The sequence below is a fragment of the Ictidomys tridecemlineatus genome, chromosome 8 (assembly GCF_052094955.1).
Source record: "Ictidomys tridecemlineatus isolate mIctTri1 chromosome 8, mIctTri1.hap1, whole genome shotgun sequence".
Lineage (NCBI taxonomy): Eukaryota > Metazoa > Chordata > Mammalia > Rodentia > Sciuridae > Ictidomys > Ictidomys tridecemlineatus.
Genome location: NC_135484.1, coordinates 34,042,409 through 34,066,068, shown reverse-complemented (window position 1 = coordinate 34,066,068; position 23,660 = coordinate 34,042,409). Strand labels below are relative to the sequence as shown.

General features: G+C 34.2%; 1 protein-coding gene across 1 annotated transcript in view; it reads left to right on the top strand.

Moving 5' to 3' along the window:
- Nucleotides 1–23,660, top strand: part of Lama2 (laminin subunit alpha 2) — a 572,217-nt gene that overhangs the window by 309,837 nt on the left and 238,720 nt on the right. Inside the window, exons 13-15 of the mRNA XM_078019194.1 lie at nt 6,785–6,886; nt 8,253–8,464; nt 19,172–19,283. Of these exons, the coding sequence (XP_077875320.1) occupies nt 6,785–6,886; nt 8,253–8,464; nt 19,172–19,283 (426 nt within the window). The remainder of the gene's footprint in view (nt 1–6,784; nt 6,887–8,252; nt 8,465–19,171; nt 19,284–23,660) is intronic.

Here is a 23,660-nt window from a genome sequence, read left to right as displayed (position 1 = left end):
TTATCAACCTTTGAATTAAAAAAAAATACATGCTCCTATTTCAGTGTTATAATTGTATGGAAGAACACAATAAAACCTTGAAGCAGAATACTTTGTCTATGTTAAAAGAAATCTCCTTGAATAGATGCATTAATAAACACTTTTCTGGGAGGGATACCTTTTGAGTTAATGCTATGAGGCTTCCAAATCTAGAGAGATGAATCACTTGCCCTGTTTGGGATGCTAAATGGAAACTGGCAGATATGCTTAATTTATCCTGCTCAGTATTACAAAGCCTTTTCCTCATCTGACTTTAGTATAGCCCTCTTGAAGTATTTGTTCTGGTAAGCAAAAGCAAATATTAGGTTTTAAACTCCATTTAGTGGGATAACAGTGATGATAATCTGACATCAGAGAACTGAATATCCCAGGCTTATTTTATGAAATGTATTTCTTCTCCAGATACATTATCCTCAATAGGTTATTCCATCCTTCATCCCGCAATTCATATTTCTTGAGATTAGGGGAGGAAAAAGAAGGTCGAACACAAGCAGCCTCATACAAAATACTTTGGTAAAGCTTAGGTATATGAATTACCTTTAGCTCTTTCCACTCATGAGGGAAAACTTCCTTGCCTCATTAAATCTTTAATGCAATGTGTGCCAGGCACGCTCTATTGTTATGTGTGACATTAGGTTATATAGTGCATAGTAACTACAATGTTACTTGCAAACAAGCTGTTTCTTTCCCCTGAAGGTAAAATTAAAACAGGTACTCGTGGGGAACAGCTATTTGTATTGTTCTTTTCTTAATGAGGTGAAGCTGAGGATCTGGAGAATGAAGGGCTTAACTCTGAACTATCTCCAGGAATCCATGGGTGCTGCTCCTCTGTTTACAGTGGGAAATTCCTTCTCAATTTGATATCTGAATCCCTCTGAAGAAAATATCCCTTAGTACATATGGAGAGAGAGGTAAAAGGCTGTCTTGTGGGGGTCCTTATGGAATGAATTATTCTGAGTAAATTAACTTTCTCTTTGAAAGGGATACATCCTTTCATCTCTTGTGTGTATACTCCCTTTCTCCCAGTAAACATAATAATTGCATTGATGTAAACAAAATTGCACTTCCTTCTACCTGTGGAAAACCATGTTTCTCTAGCCAATAGAAAGATAACAGGTTAGTTCCTCAATAGTTAGAGGAAATGAAATGTTCTATTGTCTGCATGTACAATACTGAAAAAATTTACATAAATCAGTATTTTCCCCAAATGAGATAATGAGTATGCTAGATACCTTATTTGATTATTGACTGATGTTTTTATATAATCTGAAAGTCTCAAAGATAAAATTCACAAATTGAGTATACCAAGCCCCACATTATACATGTATGTCAAAATGCATTCTACTGAAATGTATATCTAAAACAAACAAAAAATTGGTTGAACCTCCAGATGTAGAACCCGAAAATACAGAGGGCCAACTGTATACAAATTCCCAAACCCAAGTATCTGACCATACAATGCTACCCTTAATTTCTATTCCACATTATTTTTTTTGCAGTTCTTGCTTTTTTATTTGTGTGTTACTGGGGATTAAACCTAGGAATGACCTTAGCTAGATGCTTAGCCCTTTTTATCATATTTTGAAACAGGGTGTCACTTAGTTGCTGAAGCTGACCTCAAACTTGCAATTCTCCTGCCTAAGCCTCCTAAGTCACTGGGATTACAGACATGTTCTACCTTACCTGGTATCCACTGAAAACTTTGCTTAGCATAGATATATAGTACATAGTGATACTCCAGCACTTTATGAAAATAAATTTTTGTTATTTAAGCTACTTGGTTTCTGATACTTTATTATAGTGGCTTGAGCAGATTAATACAGGGACAAAGCCTAGGCCAAAAGACGTCGATTGAGGAACTAGGTTAGTTGTAGTTCAGTCCATGAGAGAGGAGTCCATATGAAATGACAACAAAAGGACAATGAAAAAGAGTCTTACAGTCACTCACTGAGTATAGAATAATTTTTTTAAAATGTATTTAAATAAGGCATAGCTGTGTCCAACACAAGGAAAATAATATGAGTGTAATGGATGACAAAGGAATAAAAAAATCTTAAGAACTATTACATGTCATATAAGATTAAGAATAGAATTAAACAAAAGGATTAATACCTCAAAATATAGTACTCAACTGTAGTAACTAAAACAGCATGATACTAACATAAATATAGACCAATGTAACTGAATGGAAAAGACAAAGGTAGTTTTTACATACTTATGATCAGCCAAATCATTTTTTGAAAAAGGTGCTAAGAATTCACAATGGAGAGAGAAACGACAATATCTTCAACAACTGGTGCTAGGAAAACCATATAACCATATGCAAAAGAATGAAGTTAGGCCCCTCTGTCTTACCACCCAACAAACATCAACTTAAAATATATCAAACAATTTAAGTCCAGAAATGGTAAAACGACTAGAAAATATTCTCTGACATTGGTCAGGCAAGGATGTGTTTGGATAAGACCTCAAAGCAAACAAAGCAAAAATTGACAAATGATATTACACCAAAGTATGAATTTTCTGTACAGGAAATGAATCAGTCAAGAGATAACCTACAGAATGGCAGAAAACATTTGCAACTATGCATCTGTCAAACTATCAATGTCCAAAGTGTATAAGAAACTCAAACAACTCAATAGTATAAGACCAAACAAACAAACACAAACAAAAAAACTAACAGACAAACCCTCCAAATAATCCATTAAAAATGGACAAAAGACCTGAATAGGTTATTTCCTAAAAGAAGACATATGGACAAGTATGTAAAAAAATGTTCAACATCATTCATCAGCAGGAAATACAAATGAAAAATCACAATGAGACATTGCTTTATCCCAACTAGAATTGCTGCTGTCAAAAAAAACAAACAAAAAATAATAATAAATACAATAGTGGCTGCACAAAAAGAAAAACTCTGATACACTGTTAGTGGTAATGTAAATTAGTGGAGATATTATGGAAAACAGTAAGTATATTATGCAAATCATTAAATATGGAACTACCAGATGATATAGCAATCCCACCATTGGGTATATATATCTAAAGGAAATGAAATCACTCTATGTAAAAAGATATCTTCACTCTTATGTTTATTGCAGCACTATCCTCAATAGCCAAGATTTGGAATCAACCTAAGTATTCATCAAAAATGAATGGGTAACATGATGCATATACACAATGGAATACAATTCAGCCATTTATAAAATGAAATCCCATCATTTCCAGCAACATGGATAAATCTAGAGGACATTTTTTTAAGTAAAATAAGCCAGGCACAGAAAGATAAATAATACATGATAGCATTCGTGTAAAATTTAAAGGAGCTGATGTCATATAGTTAGTAGATTGTTGTTACCAGAGTCTGTAAAGAGGAGGAAAGAGAAAGGAACAGTGATAAATTGACCAATGAGTACACAGTTACCCACTGGAGTGGGCTCTGGTGTTCTGTTGCATGATAGGGTAACTATCGTTAACAATATTGCTCTGATTATTTCAAAATAGCTAGAAGAGGGAATATAAATGTTCTTACCACAAAGAGATGATAGATGTATGAGATAATGAGTATGCTTTGATGACTGACTGATGTTTGCATTTATCAAAACCTCACATTGTACCCCACAAAAATGCACAAATATGATGTCAGTTACAAATAAAATTTTAAAAGTGGTCATTAATTGTTGCTATATAGTTTATAAATGGCATATCAAGACACTCTTTCAATGGAGCACTACTCCATTGAAATGGACAGCTGGATTCAGGAGATGAAATAAGAAAGGATGGATAGATAGAAAATAAAAAAAAAAATAGTGCCATACTTCGTGTGTCCAAGTTTGACAATAAAGTAATAAATAAGTATGGATAATTGCTAGAAGAGAAATTGAAGCTAACTGATGATCTGCACTCTGGTGCACATTTAATTTGATGAAGAGAGTGAGGGTTAGGATACTGAAAGGTCTATAAGAGATTGTGGAATCAAGGGAAAGGATCAGTCTAACAAAGGTGACATCTGGAATATGGAGGAATGGAGAAATGGAGAACAGACTTCATTCAAAGGTATAGGAAAGGACAACATAGACTGAATATTCCCAGAGCTTTCCCACCAAAAATCAATATTCCTCAGAAGAGAAGATGTTTTCTTAAAATTGACTCATTATAGTGTCCCACACAATAGTATGTACTCTTTGAAGGAAACACATTCAGTGGCAACATTAGGAAATGCTTGATGTCACTTCTTACAGATTTGTAGGAAAACTAAAACAAACAACAACAACAAACTTTGAGAATGAGCTATTCCTAGGGATACAATCTCTAATTTGTAGGATAATATCTTAAGCCATCCTTTCTAAAAATTACTGAAATCAGTATTTGGCTAAGTAGTTAATGCAGATATGATTATAAATATGCACCTTTAGAGTTAAGGAAAAAGATGATGATTCTAATACTCTACAAATTGGTACTTTTATCATGGGGAAGAGTATCTGGTAACAGTACCATACAAATGTTTAAAACAATCTGTCTTTCACAAAATTTAGCAGGACGTAAATTGGATTAACTTGTGAAAAATTTTAGGTGATTCAAAAAATGTTCTATTAATTCCAAAATATGACTATCAAAATGCCTGAAAGAATTTGCAATACATGGGTTTATAAAGTATGAGTGAAAGCATAATTTTTCATTAATATTAGAGTGAATAGAGGGCCTACTTCTTACTTGTATTTTACATTATCACTGACCTGCATGAGACATTTCTTTTCTTATATATTTATTTAGTTCTTTTCCCCATTTCTCCTTTCCTTTCCTCTCTCATATTATATATGTGTTATAAGACTTTATAAATATTTCAAGTAGGTATAGAAAGTATATTAAAAATCAAATAGTATAAGTGAACTTTTTTGTTTCATATATAGTCTTAAAACTGAATGTTCAAATTATATATATTTTGGCTTTTATTAGCAAAATAAAATATTACCTTTAATTCAAAATTCTTTATCTTTGGTTTTCTGTAGGAATCTTAATATAATTTTTAAATTTTAGATAAGCATATTCAATAAAAATAATGTAATGCAAATTTTAAATAATCAAAATATGTTTGGAAGCCCAAAATATTTTGGAGTGTTACAGACCTATATTTTAATGTTCTTCCCAAACAATGTCTACCTTTGACTTAATAATTTAATTACTTTAGAAAATTCTAAATAGTCCGGTCCTCTTTGAAAAATATAAAACATTTTCTTTTTCTGCTGCCTTTTTGGATTCCTCTTTTTGAGAAAATGTCTGGCTGATTTGAACAAGCATGCTCTGTAAAATTTTGGATGCTTTTTTAATAGAACCCAAAGCCTTTTATATATATTCACCCCTCATTACTCACAATAATGCCAAGTGCTATAGTCCAGGCAGATATTTATTATTTTATATGTGAAAAGACATTAAAGTGGGACTATTTCTCAGTGGAGTAGGGAAATAAAAGTTTTCAGAAATTCTGTTCCTTCTAGAACACCACGTAATGAGTTCTTAGAAGACAGTGCAGAGCTACAATTTAAAATCCTGTTTAATCAGCCATAGCAAGCTATGTGCAGTCCCAATGGAACAACTCTGAAAGGAATCAGGACTCCTCCTCCTCTATCCAGTGCCTGTCCAGGAATTGCTTTCTGGTCAGAGTCTGCCATGAAGGGCCACAGAGAGCCAAGGGCTGCAAAGCTGGGTCTCTGCATGTCAGCAAAGAGCAAACAGCAGAATACAAATCATCAACTTTGTTTTATGAATGTCTTTATTTACAAGGCTAGAGTAGAATTTTTAAAATAAGAAGTGCAGCATTAGCATTGAATCTGTCACTCACAGCTCCAATTTTGATTCCTGTCCTATAAATGATATTGCATTCCTTTTTTTTTTTCTAAGTTTCTGCAAGGTTACTCTCAATGACAGAAAATATAAACCTCCAGCACTTATTGTAGGAGGTTTGGCTTGCATGTTAGAAGGAAATAAATTTGTTTAATGAAAAGGGAATAATATCCTTCATTCAAACTAAGCTTATTTGTTTGACAGGGGTAAGTATACCTTCTTAGGCAATTTTGATTGCATTTTAATATAAATTTTGGTGCTAATCTTTTTATTTTATTTTATTTCTATTTTTTTAGTTCTCAATGTACCTTTATTTTATTTATATGTGGTGCTGAGAATCTAACCCAGTGCCTCACACATGCTAGGCAAGCACTCTACCACTGAGCTACAACCCCATCCCGTGTGCTAATTTTTTATTTTCCTTTGACCAACAACAAAAGCTCATCTAGCTTTTGGTCTTTGTAAAATGCCCTTCAAATGGAGAGAGATCCTCATTGGCTGCATAAGACCCAAAGACAGTGGATAGAAAATGGATAGAAATCTTCTAATTTTGACAATGATCCTTATTTGTTTGGGAATTAAAAAGCTCATACTATAGACCGAGAAGATGACAGAAAGGGCTGTGTTTGGTTTCATGGAACTTAACCTGTTCAGCAATCCTGCCACACTGGGGGAAACAGTACATGAATTTATATTTATGTCAGGCTTATAGTTGATGGGTAAGGTTTCGTTTAAAGATTACTCCTAAAGAAATGTCTGTCATCGACACTCTGTTCTCTGGTGATTTCTGCTTCTTCCAAATACTGCCCTATAGAAAAATAAAATTATTTAAAAATAATAAATAAAATAAGATTTAATAGCCTATCTCCTGTGCCATAATAATTAAGCATCTCCTCTCTTGTAGCTCCCAGCCGTAGGAGGACAGTTGACATTTATCATCTCATATGACCTCGAGGAAGCGGAAGAAGATACAGAGTATGTTCTCCAGCTGATGGTCCTCTTAGAGGTAGTGTACTAAGCACATTGCTTTGTAACCCTAGAACACCATATGTCATTTCAGGTTACTCAGGCTCTTTTTACCTGGTTGGTTTGAAATTAATTTACATAATTCTAAAGAAAAAACAAACTTAGAAATTTTTTTTGGGGGGATGTAATTCCTATGTCTCACTCTGAGGACATATCTAGAAAACTAAATATATTCACTGGGTTCTAATAATAATGGAAAACTTTGGACCCGACTTATAAATTTAGAGTATGATGATCATGTTTCTGTGACTATAAGTATGATGACAGTGTTTAGGTGAAAGCTGATTTATATAGTTTATATAAATTTTCCATCTCCCCTTGCTTCCACATAGATTTTACTATTTCCTTGTTTATATCAGTCATAAATAAGTGAAAAAAAAATGAAACCAGTTCATTTAGCTATAGGCTACAGTTAAAGCTTGACTTTGAAATCCCAATTTAGGTATGAAACATAGGAGAAACTGCTTTCAGGGTTTGGATGTTTGTAGTCAATTCCTAAATTCTGGAAACCAAGAGTAATCCTAGAAGTGCTCCCTTCCCTTTCTCTTCCCTTTTCAGTTATGTCTACCCTTGCCCCATAGTCACACATACTCAAAGGCATGCACATGCATTCCCATTGATGATTCCGAAAGGTAGAAGTCCCGTTAGCTCCTGTTAGTAAACAGCCTCTGTTATTCTTTCCCTTAAACATTTCAAACATGTGGATCAATGACAGAATGACAGATTTTTTTTCCTCTAAATGAATATTTTTCAGAATTGATGAAGTGGTCTGAATTTTAGTTAGATAGATATTAAGAAGTTACGTGTCATTAATATAAATGAACTAATACAAGGACAACCTTAATGTTCAAGGTCAATCTATATTCCTTATTATGATGCCAGTCTCCTACTGTAATCATTATATATAGACCTTTTTTATTTGTTTTACTTATGTACAAAGAAGTCCTTTACACAAATAGCTTAATTAAGTAAAGCTTCCTTCTCTATTGTATTTACCATCAACTAATATTTTTGAAATATATAATTTTTGTGTTCATGTGTAAAATCAGGGTGCCTATAATCACATGCATGCTTAGGCCTTGCCAGCTATCTGTTATTTTAGTTCATGAGGGAAGTGGGATCATACAAAACCAAGACGCTTATACTTTGCAGTGCATCTGGTGAAAGCGAATATTTAAATTCATGTGTTCTGAAAATGCATGGAACAACAAGGAAAGCCAACCTGAAATTCAAAACCTACTGATAATAATCTGTAGGATAAATAATCCAAATACAGATTTTTTTTTGTTTTACTTTTTTTTGCCTGATTATCAATCTTATCTTGATATACTTTTTACCCTCCTTAGGGAAATGGCTTGAGAATCAGCACAGCCCAAGAAGAGGTGTATCTTCAACCATCTGAAGAACATGTCAGCATGTTAGCACTTAAAGAAGAGTCATTTGCCATACATGGCACAAATTTTCCAGTCAGTAGAAAGGATTTTATGACAGTGCTTGTGAATTTGAAGAGAGTTCTCATACAAATCACATACAACTTTGGGATGGATGCCATCTTCAGGTAAAATCAGGAACTGCACCTTCCAAGTCCCCACATTTACCTTGGGGCAAACATGCATATGCAAGAAAAGTGAAGGGGCTTGAGGCAACTTCCTTGATCAGGCCAACACAAATAACAAAGTCTTTGTGGGAAGCTTACAAATAACATCTTACCAAAACTGGGGCTTGCATCATCTGGAGCTACAACTTCTTTTAAAAAAGGAAATAAATTGTGAGCAATATCTTGATTGGACAGAGGTTGCATGGTTGTCTGAAGATACTGGGTGTCTTACCTGGTACTGGGCTAGATAGAAGCTCTCTTCCTCTAACTGGTAGCCAATGAGATTAACAGTCATCTTCAACTGTACCACATGAACCCGTAGACAGTAGCAGCTCCCCATCAATCTTTTTGATATCCCTCACAGCTACGGGAGCTTTGTTTTGCTTTGCTTTAATGAATTCCTATAATTTGTTCTGCAAAACAGACACACACACACACACACACACACACACACACACACACCCCAAACAAACAAACAAACAAACAAAAAGTGAATTTTAAAACCTCTACATTTAGCCAGATGTGGTGGCACATGCCTGTAATCCCAGAGGCTTGGGAGGCTGAGGCAGGAAGATCAAGAGTTCAAAGCCAGCCTCAATAACTTAGCAAGGCCCTAAGCAACTCAGTGTCTCTAAATAAAATACAAAAATAAATAAATAATGACGGAGGAAGTGGCTCAGTGGTTAAGTACCCCTGAGTTCAATCTCCAGTACAAGGGGGGAAAAATCTCTAGGTCTGTTCCTTCAAATACAAGATCAAAATAAGCATTGGTTTTCTGAAAGACGTTCATGAGCCCTTTAAAATTTTAAATATCACAAATAATTTGTCTTAGAAAAAAAATCAGATCATTGATGTTTCCTTTACAATTCTGCCAGAATATGTAATAAATAATGACTCCAAGGTTGAGACATGCTATACTAAAATGTAAAGTCACCTTTATAATGGCTCAGATAGTAGGAATCCAAAAAGATACAATTCCAGGGTACTCATGTTTAGAAAGTGGTTTGTAAAATATTTTCCTTCATAACTTAATTAACTAGTTTATGTCTTATTAGTATGTTGTTTGTAATAAAAAATGCAAGCCTCTTTATTTAAATAACCACCCATCCCTGTACAAACTATTGTAAAATTATAATGGTCCCATAGTATAAGAAGAAAGAGTATGGATTTTAGAGCCAAAATGAGTAGGAATTCGGCAAGCTCTCTTGCTTGTTGTGTGCATATGGCAAGAGATTGGGGTTTGTAGAACGTCAATTTTAATTGTAATGTGCAGATAATAATTCCTGTTTTCAGGGTTGCTGTGACAATAATATGTGATAATTACATAAAGTGCCCATTACCTAGAACATTTTCAAAGATTAGCTCTTTCTTTTTCTCCATGGTTTTTTTTTTTCTTTTAAATGAGAGTGCCCTGGCTTGACACAAAAATACCCATATCTGACTGACTGTAGGGTGCTGTGTTTTCCCTTTTTAAAATTGTGACAGAATTTTAACTTAAACTATATACAAATGAGCTCTTTCTCTTTTCCTGTTCTATGTAGATAACAAATAGCATAAGATATCATGGCATCTTACTTTTGAATCGGATTCAGTTAGATGATCAAGTTTGACCCCACACTGACAACTGATAGACCCTTAATCAAAGAAATGTCTCCAATATTAGGTATTTTATTTCAGATACCACCTACCATTATTTGCTTGTGCTGCCTAGTTTGTCTTTCACTTGTAACATTTCAGCAAAGTATAATCATCATTATCATTTCCCAAAGGAGGAAACTGCAGATTCATAAACAAAACCATTGCCAAACAATGTACCTCTTTTGCATAGGCAATTCTGCTAGAAGCAGGGTTAAAGTGCCATAAAGATGAGAAGCTGCACTTAGGAATTAATTATGTTTTTCCCATTTAGTAAATAGAGATTGTCATGATGTTTAAACAGTACAAAGAGATGAGTCCTCTAGCTTTCAAAATGAATGACAACCAAATTGACAAAAACTGGCTAGGGGGCTTATTTATTTTTGTCAACATTGTTTCTCAGGCTAGTTAATCCAAAGACACTTCTCCCTGATTTATGTCAAACAGTTTCAGTGTCTACCCTTCTTAAAATCACTGGTTTTGTTTGAAGCTTTCTGAGGTATCCCTGTATATGCAGGACACATTCACAGACCATGGCTATGTGAACAGACATAGGAACAAATCCAAGTAGGTGACTGCTTGCCGCCACCTTTATTAGTAAAGCACTGTGGTTCAAGAAGTAAAAGCCAATTTAGGTTTGAAATTCCTCCCCACTTCAGGTGAGCTGAAAGTCAGCATGAATCCCAAGTCAGTAAGCTTGTTATATTTTATTTATCTCTGATCTACTAGTAGATTGAGTCATATTTGTAAAACTTCACCTGAATTGATTCAACTTGTCTTGCACAGTAGGCTTCTGACTTGGTATACTGTTTGTGTGCAAGCATGAGTAAATTGAAGCTATCACAACAGAAACTCATGTTTAGGCTTATTTAAGGAGGACTTACTCCCATGATAGTTCTCTCAGCAAATGGGCTTAGATCTGTCCGATTCTGTAGTCAGGTAGAATTGTATAGTAGAAACCTGGGCTGCAGGTCAAGGATTTTGACTTTTGTTTTCAACTCAGTTATGTAATAATTGTGTAAGTAAGTATGGCTTTGACCTCTTTGTACTTAAGTTGCTTGCCCCCGCCTCCTCTTCCTCCTCCTCCTCTTCCTCCTCTTCCTCCTCCTTCTCCTCCTTCTTCTTTTCTTCTTCGTGTAACTTGGGATTGAAGCTGGGGGTAAACAACCACTGAGCCACACCCCTAGCCCTTTATATTTTGAGATGGGTCCTAACTATGCTGCTGAGGCTACCCTCAATCTTGTGATCCTACTGCTGCAGCCTCCCAAGTTGCTGGGATAACAGGCATGCGCCACCATGCACAGTTTAAATCGCTTCATTTCTGAAAGAAGGAGGAGGACAATTGTTCTGTCAATTTCAAAATGTCACTTTGAAAAAGGAATTAGAGAGCTGCTGAAGTGGTTTGATAGTGGAAGATCAACACACAGATATGAAGAATACCTGACCCACCTCATCCCAAGGGAGAGCATTTTTCTCCAAATATCATTAAGACTTGGAGACACCCAGAATAAGGCAGAATCAATTTCCACAATTATTATTTTTGTTCTTACTGACATTCTTTTCCATATATATATATATATATATATATATATATATATATATATATATATATATATATAAATTTTTCCTTGAGGAAAAACATTGAATTGCCAGTGTGAGACTCTCTGGCACTTATTCAGCAACAGATGATCAAACAACCTGAAACACTGACAGCATAAGGAGGTCAGCAGCCCTGGTTGTTTTGATCTTATGGTTGTTGAACAAAGGTTAGCTCTTGTAAAATCCTCTGCAGGCCTGAAGTATCGTTGAGAACTTGTAGTTGTTACTACAGTGTAATGGATCCCATCATGACTTTATCATGATTTACCTCATATGTCTTTATTGCTTAAAAATGAATACTGAATCTTTCAAAGGCAATATTTATTCACATAACTTTTAAAGTTTAGGGGTTATGAGCTGAGAATGTTTAGACAAAATTTAGACGATAAATAATCTAGAACAATTCTTGTAAACTAAGACATTTTGTTTATAGAAAAAGAATTGATAGATGCATAGTATGCTTCCAATTTTTTACAACAATAATCCAGGCAACCACATTTTAAAGAAAGTATACCAATAAAGACTCTAGAACTTAAAAACTTTTATGCAACTCACTTGGTATCAGGCAGTGGGTAAGAGGTACAAGCAGCATTTGAACTCCTACATGCTTTCTCCTGTTATCTTTAATTACTTCCCAGTGCTACCCTGTAAACACTGGATTCAGTCTGCAAACATTTTTATAGAGCACCTTCTACGTGTATCTATTCAGTTCTCACTCCAGTAAAATGGTAAAAATAATATCTAACTTCCAACACTGAAGATTAAGTGAGAAAATCTTGTGTATAAAACACCAGACATGCTACTCAACATGTGTTGGTAAGCAATGCAGGATAAGAAGGAGGCCCCTGGTTTTGGAGTCTCACTCAGGTCTGGATCTGGTCTGCACTGCTCACTAACTATACATGTTGTACAAGGCACTTTATTCCTCTGAGCTTTAGTTTCTTCATTTGTAAATTTGAAGGGAAAATGTGATTTTTACATTGAGAGTATTGATACGTAAATGTCTTTTAAGCACCCATTATAACACACTGAAGATAGTAGACACAAATTTAAGTAATAATTATTAATATGTGCTAGTTCTAAGCTAAGCTACAAGGATAAAAAGATGTGTAAATAATCATTGAGTTCAAAGAAGGTGTAGTCTAGTAGGGAAGGCGGATATGCACATTAATGATAATTAAACTGTACAATCGAAGTGAATATAGTGTAGATTGCTAGGACTAAGGAGGAAGAGATGAATCTATACATTAGCATTTAATATAGACTTGGTAGATGTCTACAGTAGTATCAGATTTTATCATTTACTTCTCCTACTTGATATAGAGTTGAAAATGTTTGGAGAGAATATATGCCCCTTTTCCAGATGGCTGTATCAGACATTGACTGAAACACTGAGTGATTTTGTTGCCTCTTTAGGAATGCAGTAAAAATTACTAGGCTCTTCTAATTGAGCAGTACCTTGCACAATTTCCATCACATAGAGACTAAAGAAATTCTGAATCCGAATCTTAGGTTTTGACAAAAACACTTCAATAACAATAAAATACTTATGATAGTTAACCCAATGTAACATTATTTTAAGTGGGATAAAATAGAGTCCTTCAATGTAAAAAGGAGAGTGGAAAGGTAAAAGAAAAACATTGTAAGACCAAAGGTCTTTCTGTTATTTCAAAATGTGATGTTTTCTGGTGGTGCTGGTTGTTTTAGTGTAGTATAACTACACTACGTCTAATTCTGGTGGGAAGTGTAGTAAATCAAAAATATACTAAGGTAGTACAAGGACAATGTTTCTGATATGATTTCAGTATTTTTCATAATAGCTTACATAATCATGTCTTTTCTCTTCATCTGTTGTCTTATCTGCACTTTCAAGTCATAAAAATAAAAATAAGAAAAGATAGCTAAAGATTTGACTTAGTTGACAAATCTTTGACAGCTCATGCATCTCCAAAATTTAGTACTTTATTACTGCCAACATTTCGTATTTAAATGAATGCAGGCTGGTAACAAGAAAATAAAATGACCATATTGAAGAGGAAAAAAATAAACTGCAGCCTTCTTCATGAGTAACACTTAAAACTGTTAAACACATTAAAATCCCATTTAACAAATAGCAGAACCTAATGAACGCTGGGACTACTCAGTGAATACTAATGTGGAGTATTACTGGGAAAGATGTTTGAGTGTTGAAATTTCTCATAGCTCAAAATGGCTATACAAATTAAGGAGAGGAACATCTGTTGTTCAAAAGACAAATGAAATTTGGCAGTTCGCAGAAAATATTTTTGTTTTTGTATCTTTATATTTTAAATTGTTTCTTAAAGCGGTCAATTGCTCATTCTTCTACCTGGAAACTTCCAATGCTCTTCCTTTAAGTTTTGTATATCAGTTTTATATGCGAAATCCTAGGATTTTATCTATGTGCAATCAATCAACCTGCTAATTAGTGCACTGTGACAATCTATTGCTTGATAAACAATTAATATATTAATAATCTGTTCATAGCAGCCAAAAGGAGGAAACAACACAAAAATCCATCAACAGAAAAATGGGTAAACAAAATATAGTATATACATGCAACAGGATATGACTCAAGCATCTGAGACATATATTGTTGCATGTATATACCATGCTAGAATAGACTTCAAAACAGGCTAAGAGAAAATAATCAGACACCAGGGTCACATATTGCTTGATACTGTTAATATGAAATATCCAGGATTAGTAAATTCACAGTGATAGAAGCAGATTGATAGCTGACAGAGGTTGGAGGAAGAAGGGAAGAGACAGTGGCTACTTAATTTGCATGAGGTTTTCTTTGAGGCTGATGAAAATGTTTCCGATCTAGACAGAGGCAGTAGTTGCACAGCATTGTGAATGTACTAAATGATGCAGAATTGCACACTTTAAGAGTTCATTTTGTTGTGTGAATTCCACCTCAGATAATAAAAAGAGGAAGAAATGTCTAAGACACTGCATGCCATTGTGCACAAAGCTGCTTGGTGAGGGGAAGATCATTTAGTGATTTTTCAAATGACCCATGTAACATGAACACTGTATGATGGCGATTTTTAATGCCTACCTGTCGAGGACCTTCTATCAGGATGTCTAAGCTGTGCCCCTAGAAAAGACAGCATCCAAGAAATAATGCTGGATGAGTTCATCTGCCGTTAAAGATAATGCCCTGGTCTTTACAAGGCACCACCTGTCACTCAGCACAGAGAAGATTTCATCCAGCTGCCTATTTTTTTTTTTTAAGATTTCAGTTCCCTCTCCTTTTATGCTTCTTGATCATAATGAACTCATACAAATTCCAAAGTAATATCAGTGTCTAGGATTAGTAAAGTGGAAGTAAAGCCAATAAAGATTTTAGCAACTTGTTGAAAAGTTTACAATGTTGTTGAAGGTTGTCACTTTTGAAAATAACGTTTAAACCTTGTCATGAGCCCTATAGCTTTGCTCTCTGGATTGGCTACAGCATACATTCCTACATCCAGCAAACTCTTGGTTTACATGTAAATCCCTGATTAATAAAAATCTCTTGAGTAAGAAATTCAGAATGCCCTAGCAAGAGCAGCTGAAATTTTCTTATGGCTAAAGGGTGCCATATTATGTCTTATAAAGATCTATCATCATTTTAAAAAACAAAGTTTATTATTGTGAATCAACACAGGTCATTTAGGGTTTTTTTTTATTATTCATTTGGTTGATTTTTTGCTTGTAAACATAGAAGTTTATTTGTCAATGTTCTGGAAGTCTGAGATCAGGGTGACAGCACAGTCAGGCTCTGCTGAGAGCCCTCTTCCATATAGCAGCCTGTGCTTTTTTTTATTGTATCCTTACATACTGGAAATAGGGCAAGAAATGCTATTGGAGTTTCTTATAAAGCCACTAATGCCATGTGGGCTCTGACCTCAGGACTGAATTTCCTTCCGAAAGCCCCATGTGTTAATATTGTCATGTTGGGGGTTAGGATTCACTGTTACATTATTAATTTTTAATTTTTTTGTCTAACCTGTACTAACTATTTACATTAATGAGGTTAAGTGTAATATTTCTTTTTTAAAAAATATATTTATTTATTTTTATGTGGTGCTGAGGATCGAACCCAGTGACTCAGATGTGAGAGGCAGGTGCTCTGCCACTGAGCTACAGCCCCAGTCCTCAGTGTAATATGTCAAAACATAGAACATATCATGATGAGATGCAGCCTCCTCTTATACATCCCCTTCCCTTACCATTAATAATCACTATTCTACATTCAGGTCAATTTTTATATATTTTTAAAATTCCACATATGAGAGAGAATATGTAGAACCTAACTTTCTGTGTTCAGTTTATGTCACTTAATATAGTGTCCTTCCAATCTACCCATTTTACTAAAGATGAAAGCTTTCATTCTTTTTTTTTTTTTTTGACTAAATGATCTGCCATTGTGTACATATACCACACATTTTAAATCCATTGACCCATAGATGGGCACCTAAATTGATTTCATATTTTAACCATGTGAATAATGCCACAGTAAATGTGGGGGTGCAGTATCTCTTTGGTATGTTTATTTCATTTCTTTTGTATATACCCAGAAATGGAATAGCTGGATCATATGGTAGATCTATTTTTAGTCTTTTGAGGAACTTTCCCAACTGTTCCCCACAATGTCTCTACTCATTTACATTCCTATGAATGATATATAAGGGCTTCTTTTTTTCCTCTACATTCTTGCCTGCATTTTTTGTTTTTTATTTTCTTATAATAACCATTCTGACTAGGGTGATATGATAGCTAGTTGTAGTATTAATTTGCATTTCTCTGATGAGTAATGATATTGAGCATTTTTTTTTCATAGACTTTTTGGACATTTGTGTTAATTCTTTTGAGAAATATCTGCTTAGATAACTTCCCCATTTAAATTGGACTATTTGTTTATTCATCATTATGTTTTTTGGGATAAGATCCTTATGTATTTTAGATATTAACCAGATGAGTAGTTAGCATATATTTTTGTTAGGATGTCATTTCTGTAGGTTGTTTCTTCACTCAGTTGTTTCCTTTGGTGAGCACGATTTTAGTTTGATGTGATCCCATTTATCTACTTTTGCTTTTGTTTCCTGTGCATTTGTGGTAATATCCAAAAAAGCCATTGTATATACCACTGTCTGTAACTGTTTCCCCTGTTTTTTTTTCCTAATATTTTAATAGTTTCAGGACTTATTCTTAGGTCTTTGATCTACTCGAGTTAATTTTTGTAAATGATGAGAAATAGTGTTCAAGTTTCAGTCCTTTCCTGCATAAGGATATCCTGTTTTCCCAGCACCACTTCTTGCAGAGGCTCTCCTTCCTCCAGTGTCCATTTTTAGCACCTTTGTCAACTATCTGTTGGCTCTAGTGCATGGGTTTACTTCTGGAATCTCTCTGTTCTTTCATTGGTCTGTGTCTATTCTTATGCTAATGATTTGGTTACTGTGACTCTGTAGTATGTCTTGGAATCAAGTATTGTGATGCCTCCAGCTTTCTTCTTTTTTGTTTAAAATTGCTTTTGCTATGCACAGTGTTTTGTGTTTTCATATGAATTTGGGGATTTTGTTTTTTCTAGTTCCATGAAAAATGTTATTGGTGTTTTGATGAAAATTGCGTTGAATCTGTAAGTTGCTTTGGATAGCGTGGACATTTTAACAATATTAATCCTTGTAGTCAATGAACACCAAAGGTACATTTTTTGTATGCCTTATTCAATATTTTCTCATCAATGTCTTATAATGTTCATTGGAGAGGTCTTTAACTTCCTTAGTTATTTTTATTCTTAGGGAATTTTTCAAGCTATTATGAATGAGATTTCTTTCTCAATAATTTCATTATGATATAAAAAATGATACTGATTTTTATGTTGATTTTCTATATATACTTAATTTATCATTTCTAATAGGCCTCTGATGGAATCTTGAGGGGTTTTTATGCATAATATCATATCACCTGCGAACAGGGATAATTAGACATCCACTCTTCCTTTTTATGCACTTTGATTCTTTCTCTTGCCTAATTGCTCTAAGTAATCATTAGTTTTGCCCTCTTAGAGTTTATTTAAAATTTGTTAAATGATTTGGGTTTACAAATAGTTCAGATAGTATTTTCGTTACTACTTATGTAGTCATTTTTACCGTGTTTCAAAAATCAGTGAAAATATGTTAATTGCATGTCTAGTATTTCATAATTACTATAATATCAAGAATTGGTATTTTTTTATTTAATCATTTTACCAGCTTTTCTCTCAAATAATAAGTGATGCCAAGTCACTTGGCTAACATCACCAAATGGTATAAAAGTATCAGTAAAATAAAATTCATACATACAGAGAACAGTGATTTAATTTACACCAAAAATAGTTTAAGAATAGTGCTAACTAGCTCTACTGAACATTTGAGAAAGTTTCACTTATACCTACTACAACATGGATTTATCTCTGAAGAAAAGAAACCAAAATTCATTCCACTTTTTCTTTCAATTTAAAAACTAAAATTTAAGATTAATATTGTCCCTTGTTTTTCTTCTTTAAACAGTCATGGGAATTAATGTATTCTATTTTAAAAATCACTTAAATTATATGATTTTAAACTGTTTTATTTTTAGCCTTCATAGAAAGAAAATGAAAATATATAGCAGCCAGGCACAGTGGCTATGCAATAATCCCAGCCTCTCAGGAGGCTGAGGGAGGAAGACTGTGAGTTCAAAGCCAACCTTAAGAATTTAGCAAGGCCCTAAGTACCTTAGCAAAAACTTTTCTCTAAATAAAATATTTTTTAAAAAGGAGCTGAGTTAAGCACTACTGGGTCTAATCCCTGGGACCCCTCCCCTTCCCTCACCCCAAAACACACAAAGCTAAGAACCAATAAATAAGGAAGAACATTCTCACATCTTTTCAGTATTTGATGGTTGTGATGATTGTCATCATTTATAGCTGAGTAGGCCTTACCTAATAGAGCTGTTCCTCAGTATCCTCAGGTGATGGATTCTACACAAATCCCTGTATGCTTAGTCCCCATATCAATTGATGCAGAGTCTGCATATGACCCATGCAATTTTGCTATACAGTTTAAATTAACACTTGATTACATGTAGTTGCTATATGAGCAGTTTTTCTAGTATATTGTTTAGGGATGACAATGACAAAAGTCTGTACATTTTCAGTACAGGTTCAGTTTTCCCAAATATTTTCAATCCACAGCTAGTTGAATACACAGATGTGGAGCCATGGATAGTGAAGGCTAACTATATAACGCATGACAGCTTCAAGTTATAGATATTCATTTGCTTTCTTCCAATGGATGATTTTCTCATATTTGTATTATAGTTGCTATACATGTTCTTTAGCCAATATAATGCCATAATGCCGAAGAGATTGTGTATTTACTTAGTATCCGTTTCCCCACTTCTCAGGTTGAGCTCTGTGAAGCTTGAATCTGCTGTCCCATATCCTACTGATGGAAGTGTTGCAGCTGCTGTGGAAATCTGTCAGTGTCCACCAGGGTATAGTGGCTCCTCTTGTGAAGTAAGTTTGTAAAAATATATTCTCCATGCAATATAAGCTCCTTCAGATACTATTCTGAATACAGGAGTTCTTTGCTAATAATTGCACAAATAATTATGTATTACTTAAAGAAGGAACAAAATTCTACTAAAAAGTCAAGACTTGTCCAAAAGTATTAACCACATAATGCCATCATGAAATTGGTTCCTTTTGAGACTTCTTACTATAACTGAAAAATGTGTTGTTTCCATAAATATTTCTTTCCGGTTCAATCAGTTGCATGCTGGATGGCAGCAGAATAATATTTCAAAGTGTTTTTTTTTCATTTTCATTTCAGTAGTTATCCAGAATTTAGTACTTGTTTCTTTTTATTTTCCCATTTTTAAATCCTATATATACCTCTTTTACTCTACTTCCTGAGAATACATCCAAGTCACAACCATCTGAAGGATGCAATCTTCAGAATGTCAAGAACATAATTCATGGAACAAATACCTTGCTCTAGGAAATTCTTTACCATTTTTTTATTTGTTTAATATCTAAGTTTCAGATATTAGTTGTTGTCTCAAAATTCCAGATTTAAAATAAAATTAATGTTTCTTACTTAACACCACAATATATCTTTTTAAGAGAGCAATTTTATTTACTTCTATGTATTTTCTCTGAGGTAGTTTGAAAATTGATTTTACTTGAAACCTGGTCAAAAAATGTAAACATGAATTCCCTGCCAAAGGGAATGCCTTCAAGATAAATAAGAGCTTAAATTCTTTAAAATGATACCTTTAAGGAATCATTTGAGTGCATCAGGATGTTCCAGTTCAGAACACTAACCTATTACACCATTTATAGAAATACTATAGGCACTGCTTTGTGAGTTCCCTCATACTTTAAAATAATACGTGCTTCCAGAGAGTGCTCAGACCTTACAGTCGTATTCATGACAAATGTGTTTTCTTTAACTGGGCAGATTTACCTATCTAGAAATAAAACTAAAGGTAATTCATTATAGTACTTGTTTTTCCAAAATTTTTGAAGAAAGGAAAAAAAAATCATGGATTTAAACTATCTATGTCCAGCCCTATTGGATTGCAGATATAAAATCTATGTTGTATTTGAAGAAACTTTTTTTTTAATAACAAGTCTTTCAGCTTTTATTTTCAACTCCTTTTGAAAATTTAAATTCCTATTTCAGTTATAATAATAAATACCTTATTTCTCTTCTTGCTTTAATACATACCCACATCATTCTCATTTTAATTCATCATCTTTTATGCAAGGACCACATGCCTATAGAATAGAAAATTGTCTTAATATTATAGTGGTTTAATCAGCTATGTTTCATGTTACTTTTGTCCCTTTGAAAATATTCTGACAAATTCTGCACACATTTGATAAGTTATGTAAATTTCTCTGTATAAATTGTCAATGAGTATACAACACAATCTCTGTTCTTAAAGAACTAACAATCTGGGGAGACAGAACAAATACCTATGAAAAATTGGATCATAGCACTGTATCCTTAAGGGACCAGTTAACAGGGGATCCTTCAAAGGGTGAGCTACTCTAGTGGAAAGAAATGTCTTGGGAAGTATCTGAGAGATGCTAAATATTAGTAACACATGGATTGGAAGAGAGAAGAATGCAAGTGTGGAAAAGAGAACAAAAAAAAAGCAGAAGAAGAAAAATAAAGCTTCCTTGAACTTGTCACACAATAATTGATAAATACAGTTACTTGGAGACACATAAATGAACTTAGTTTAATCAAGGGACAATAAGTTTTGGAACTCTGGAGTTCCTCTCTGATTTTGTTTCTTTTACCCTCTAATGATCTTTTCTGTTCTTTATCAAAACTTCCTGTCCCTAGACTTGATATCACCCAATGCTGTCCTTTCTTGAGGTTGTTTTCTTTTTTCACTGAGCTTAGTTCAGAAGGCCAGTCACTAGGTTTGTTATCATTAATATCCTGAGATCCCTTAAAAGCAGAGTAAACTACAAAGACCATCCCATTACTTAATTATAGATTACTAAGAACCTCTGGCCAAAAATTTATTTGAGACTTTATTTGGGACTACAATGTTGATTTAGAAGCTATTTTTTTAAAAAAATTCTTCTTCTCATTTCTACTTGTCATCTTATAAATCGCTCTACATTTAAACTTTCAAATATTTTCTTATTTTCCTAGTACCATCATAATCCATTTTACTTGATAGGTGAGGAAATGAGAGCACAATAGGATACTAAAAAAACAAAGTTTTAAGGCCAAATCTGTTTCCTCTTAATATGAATCTCTGTATACAAGTGTTTGTACTCTCACTTTACTTCAGTATTTTCTAAAGCATATATTTCAGGCAGTCAAGACCCAGGACATGAAGGATAATGTGATAAAGAGTACAGATACGGTCTTTGAAAAGCTAGGTAAATTAACAGGATGTCATCACATCACAAAGGTCCAGAGGAGACTGATTTCATATGAAATCAGACAGGAAGAGAGAGAGTATTCAAAGATGGAGAGACTACTTTATAAAGTTTGCCATGATAGGCTTTCTGAGGTGGTGACATCAAACCATGTTAAAGAATGAGAAGTAAAAAGAGCTTATGAGGAAGTGGTCTAGAGTTTGGAGTCTGCAGGAACCTGAAAGAAGGCAAGTTTGGCTGCAGTTTAGTAAGCAAGGAGGTGAGTGGCCCAAAATGTGAATGGGGGAGCCAGGCCATTCAGAGGTGTTCACGTGTGGTAAGAATCAAGATTTTATTCTGAGTGCCATGCAAAATCAATAGAGGTCTTTAAGCAGGATGTTGCCATGACTTGAATTATGTTTTTTTGACTGTATTTTTTTACTTTATACTATAGTCACATCATTATTACTATAACATAAAGAACACACTGTAGAATGGCGTGACTGGTAGGAAGAAGAGCAGTTAATACACTAGTACAAATAGAACACAGAAATTACAATAGTTTGTGTTCATTTATTGGCAGGGCATGTACAAATACAGAACATATTATATATGTGTTTTGAGAACCAATAGGACTTACTGGTATTCTAAATGCCAGGGGGAGAAGAAGAAATAGTTTACGAACAAGTCATAGGTTACCAGCTAAAAACTGTACAACTGGATGTGATGACATTGATTGAGCTGGGAATGGCTACTCTGGAGGAATAATTGGGTTGGAGTGAAGAGGGAATCAATAGTCCATTTTAGAAATATTTAGTTTGGAAGCACTGTGAAGTGTAGACGTCAATGTGTCCTTAGAATATGCATGTCTTGGACTTAGCATATCTATCTGCCTGGTTGGAAGGCATTAAACTATGGGACTAAATAAATTAACCAGGAGAGAATGTGATTAAAAAGAGAAAAATGACCTCACCTAGACCCTGAGGGGCTCCTGACAATGAGAAGTAGGGTCAGGGCAGAGAAGAATGTAAAGAGAAAGGAGATAAATTCAGGAAGCATGATGTTGCAGAGGTTGGGAGAAGACTTTCAAGGTAGAATGGAGTCAGCCAGGCAGAATGATAAGAAGATCCCAGACCAAATACAGTTACAGAGTTGTGCACTATGTTTGGTCAAATGGAACATGGTGGCAGGGACAAGAGAAGTTTTAATTGAGTGAGCACAAAACAGATGAGTATGGGATGAAGCGAGCAAGGCAATCAAGGAAGAAAAGATTGTGTAGAATAGTTTTACTGAAAAGAAAAAAAGGTGACAGAAAGTGTTGTGTAAGGTTAAAAGAGTGATTTTGCCATTTTTTTTTTCTGTTAACTAATGATGGAGGCAGTGGGGTCATATTTCTGAGATGATGATAGTGGTCCAGTAACAAAGATTTTATTGATGGAGCAGTGAGAGGGAATATTGAAAAGACAAAAAGATCCTGGAATCAAGAACACAAGTGGAGTAAGATCTCCTTCAGAGGAGGAAGGATCCTGCATTACCTCCTCTATTGTTGCAGAGGGAAATTGGCAAGAATGTCTGAAGACAAAGGTGCATTCTTGTTGGCTTAGGATCGGAAAGAGATAGATTCTGATGGCTTTCATTTTTTTCTGTGACTAATGGGGTAAATTCACTGATTAAGAAAAAGGTCTAGGGAGTTGGGGCATCTGAAAAATGAAGGTGTTATACAAGTGCTACATTTTAAAATGTTAAAAATATATGTTAAGGAAATCTCTATAAACATCTGCCCTAAAAACCTCCTATCAGTTCTCTCGCTCTTCTCTTGATATAAGCTTTACCTCCTTCTGGATAGGTAGCTTCACCAGTTTATAAACATTTATATTATAGAAGAACATCACTTCCATAATAAATCTATGGAGACCAAAATTTTAACAGGGGGAAATTATTGGAAAGGAACAGAAAGTCCACACTTTCTCTTTCATACTGCTCAAAATAAGAGGAAAGTTGATT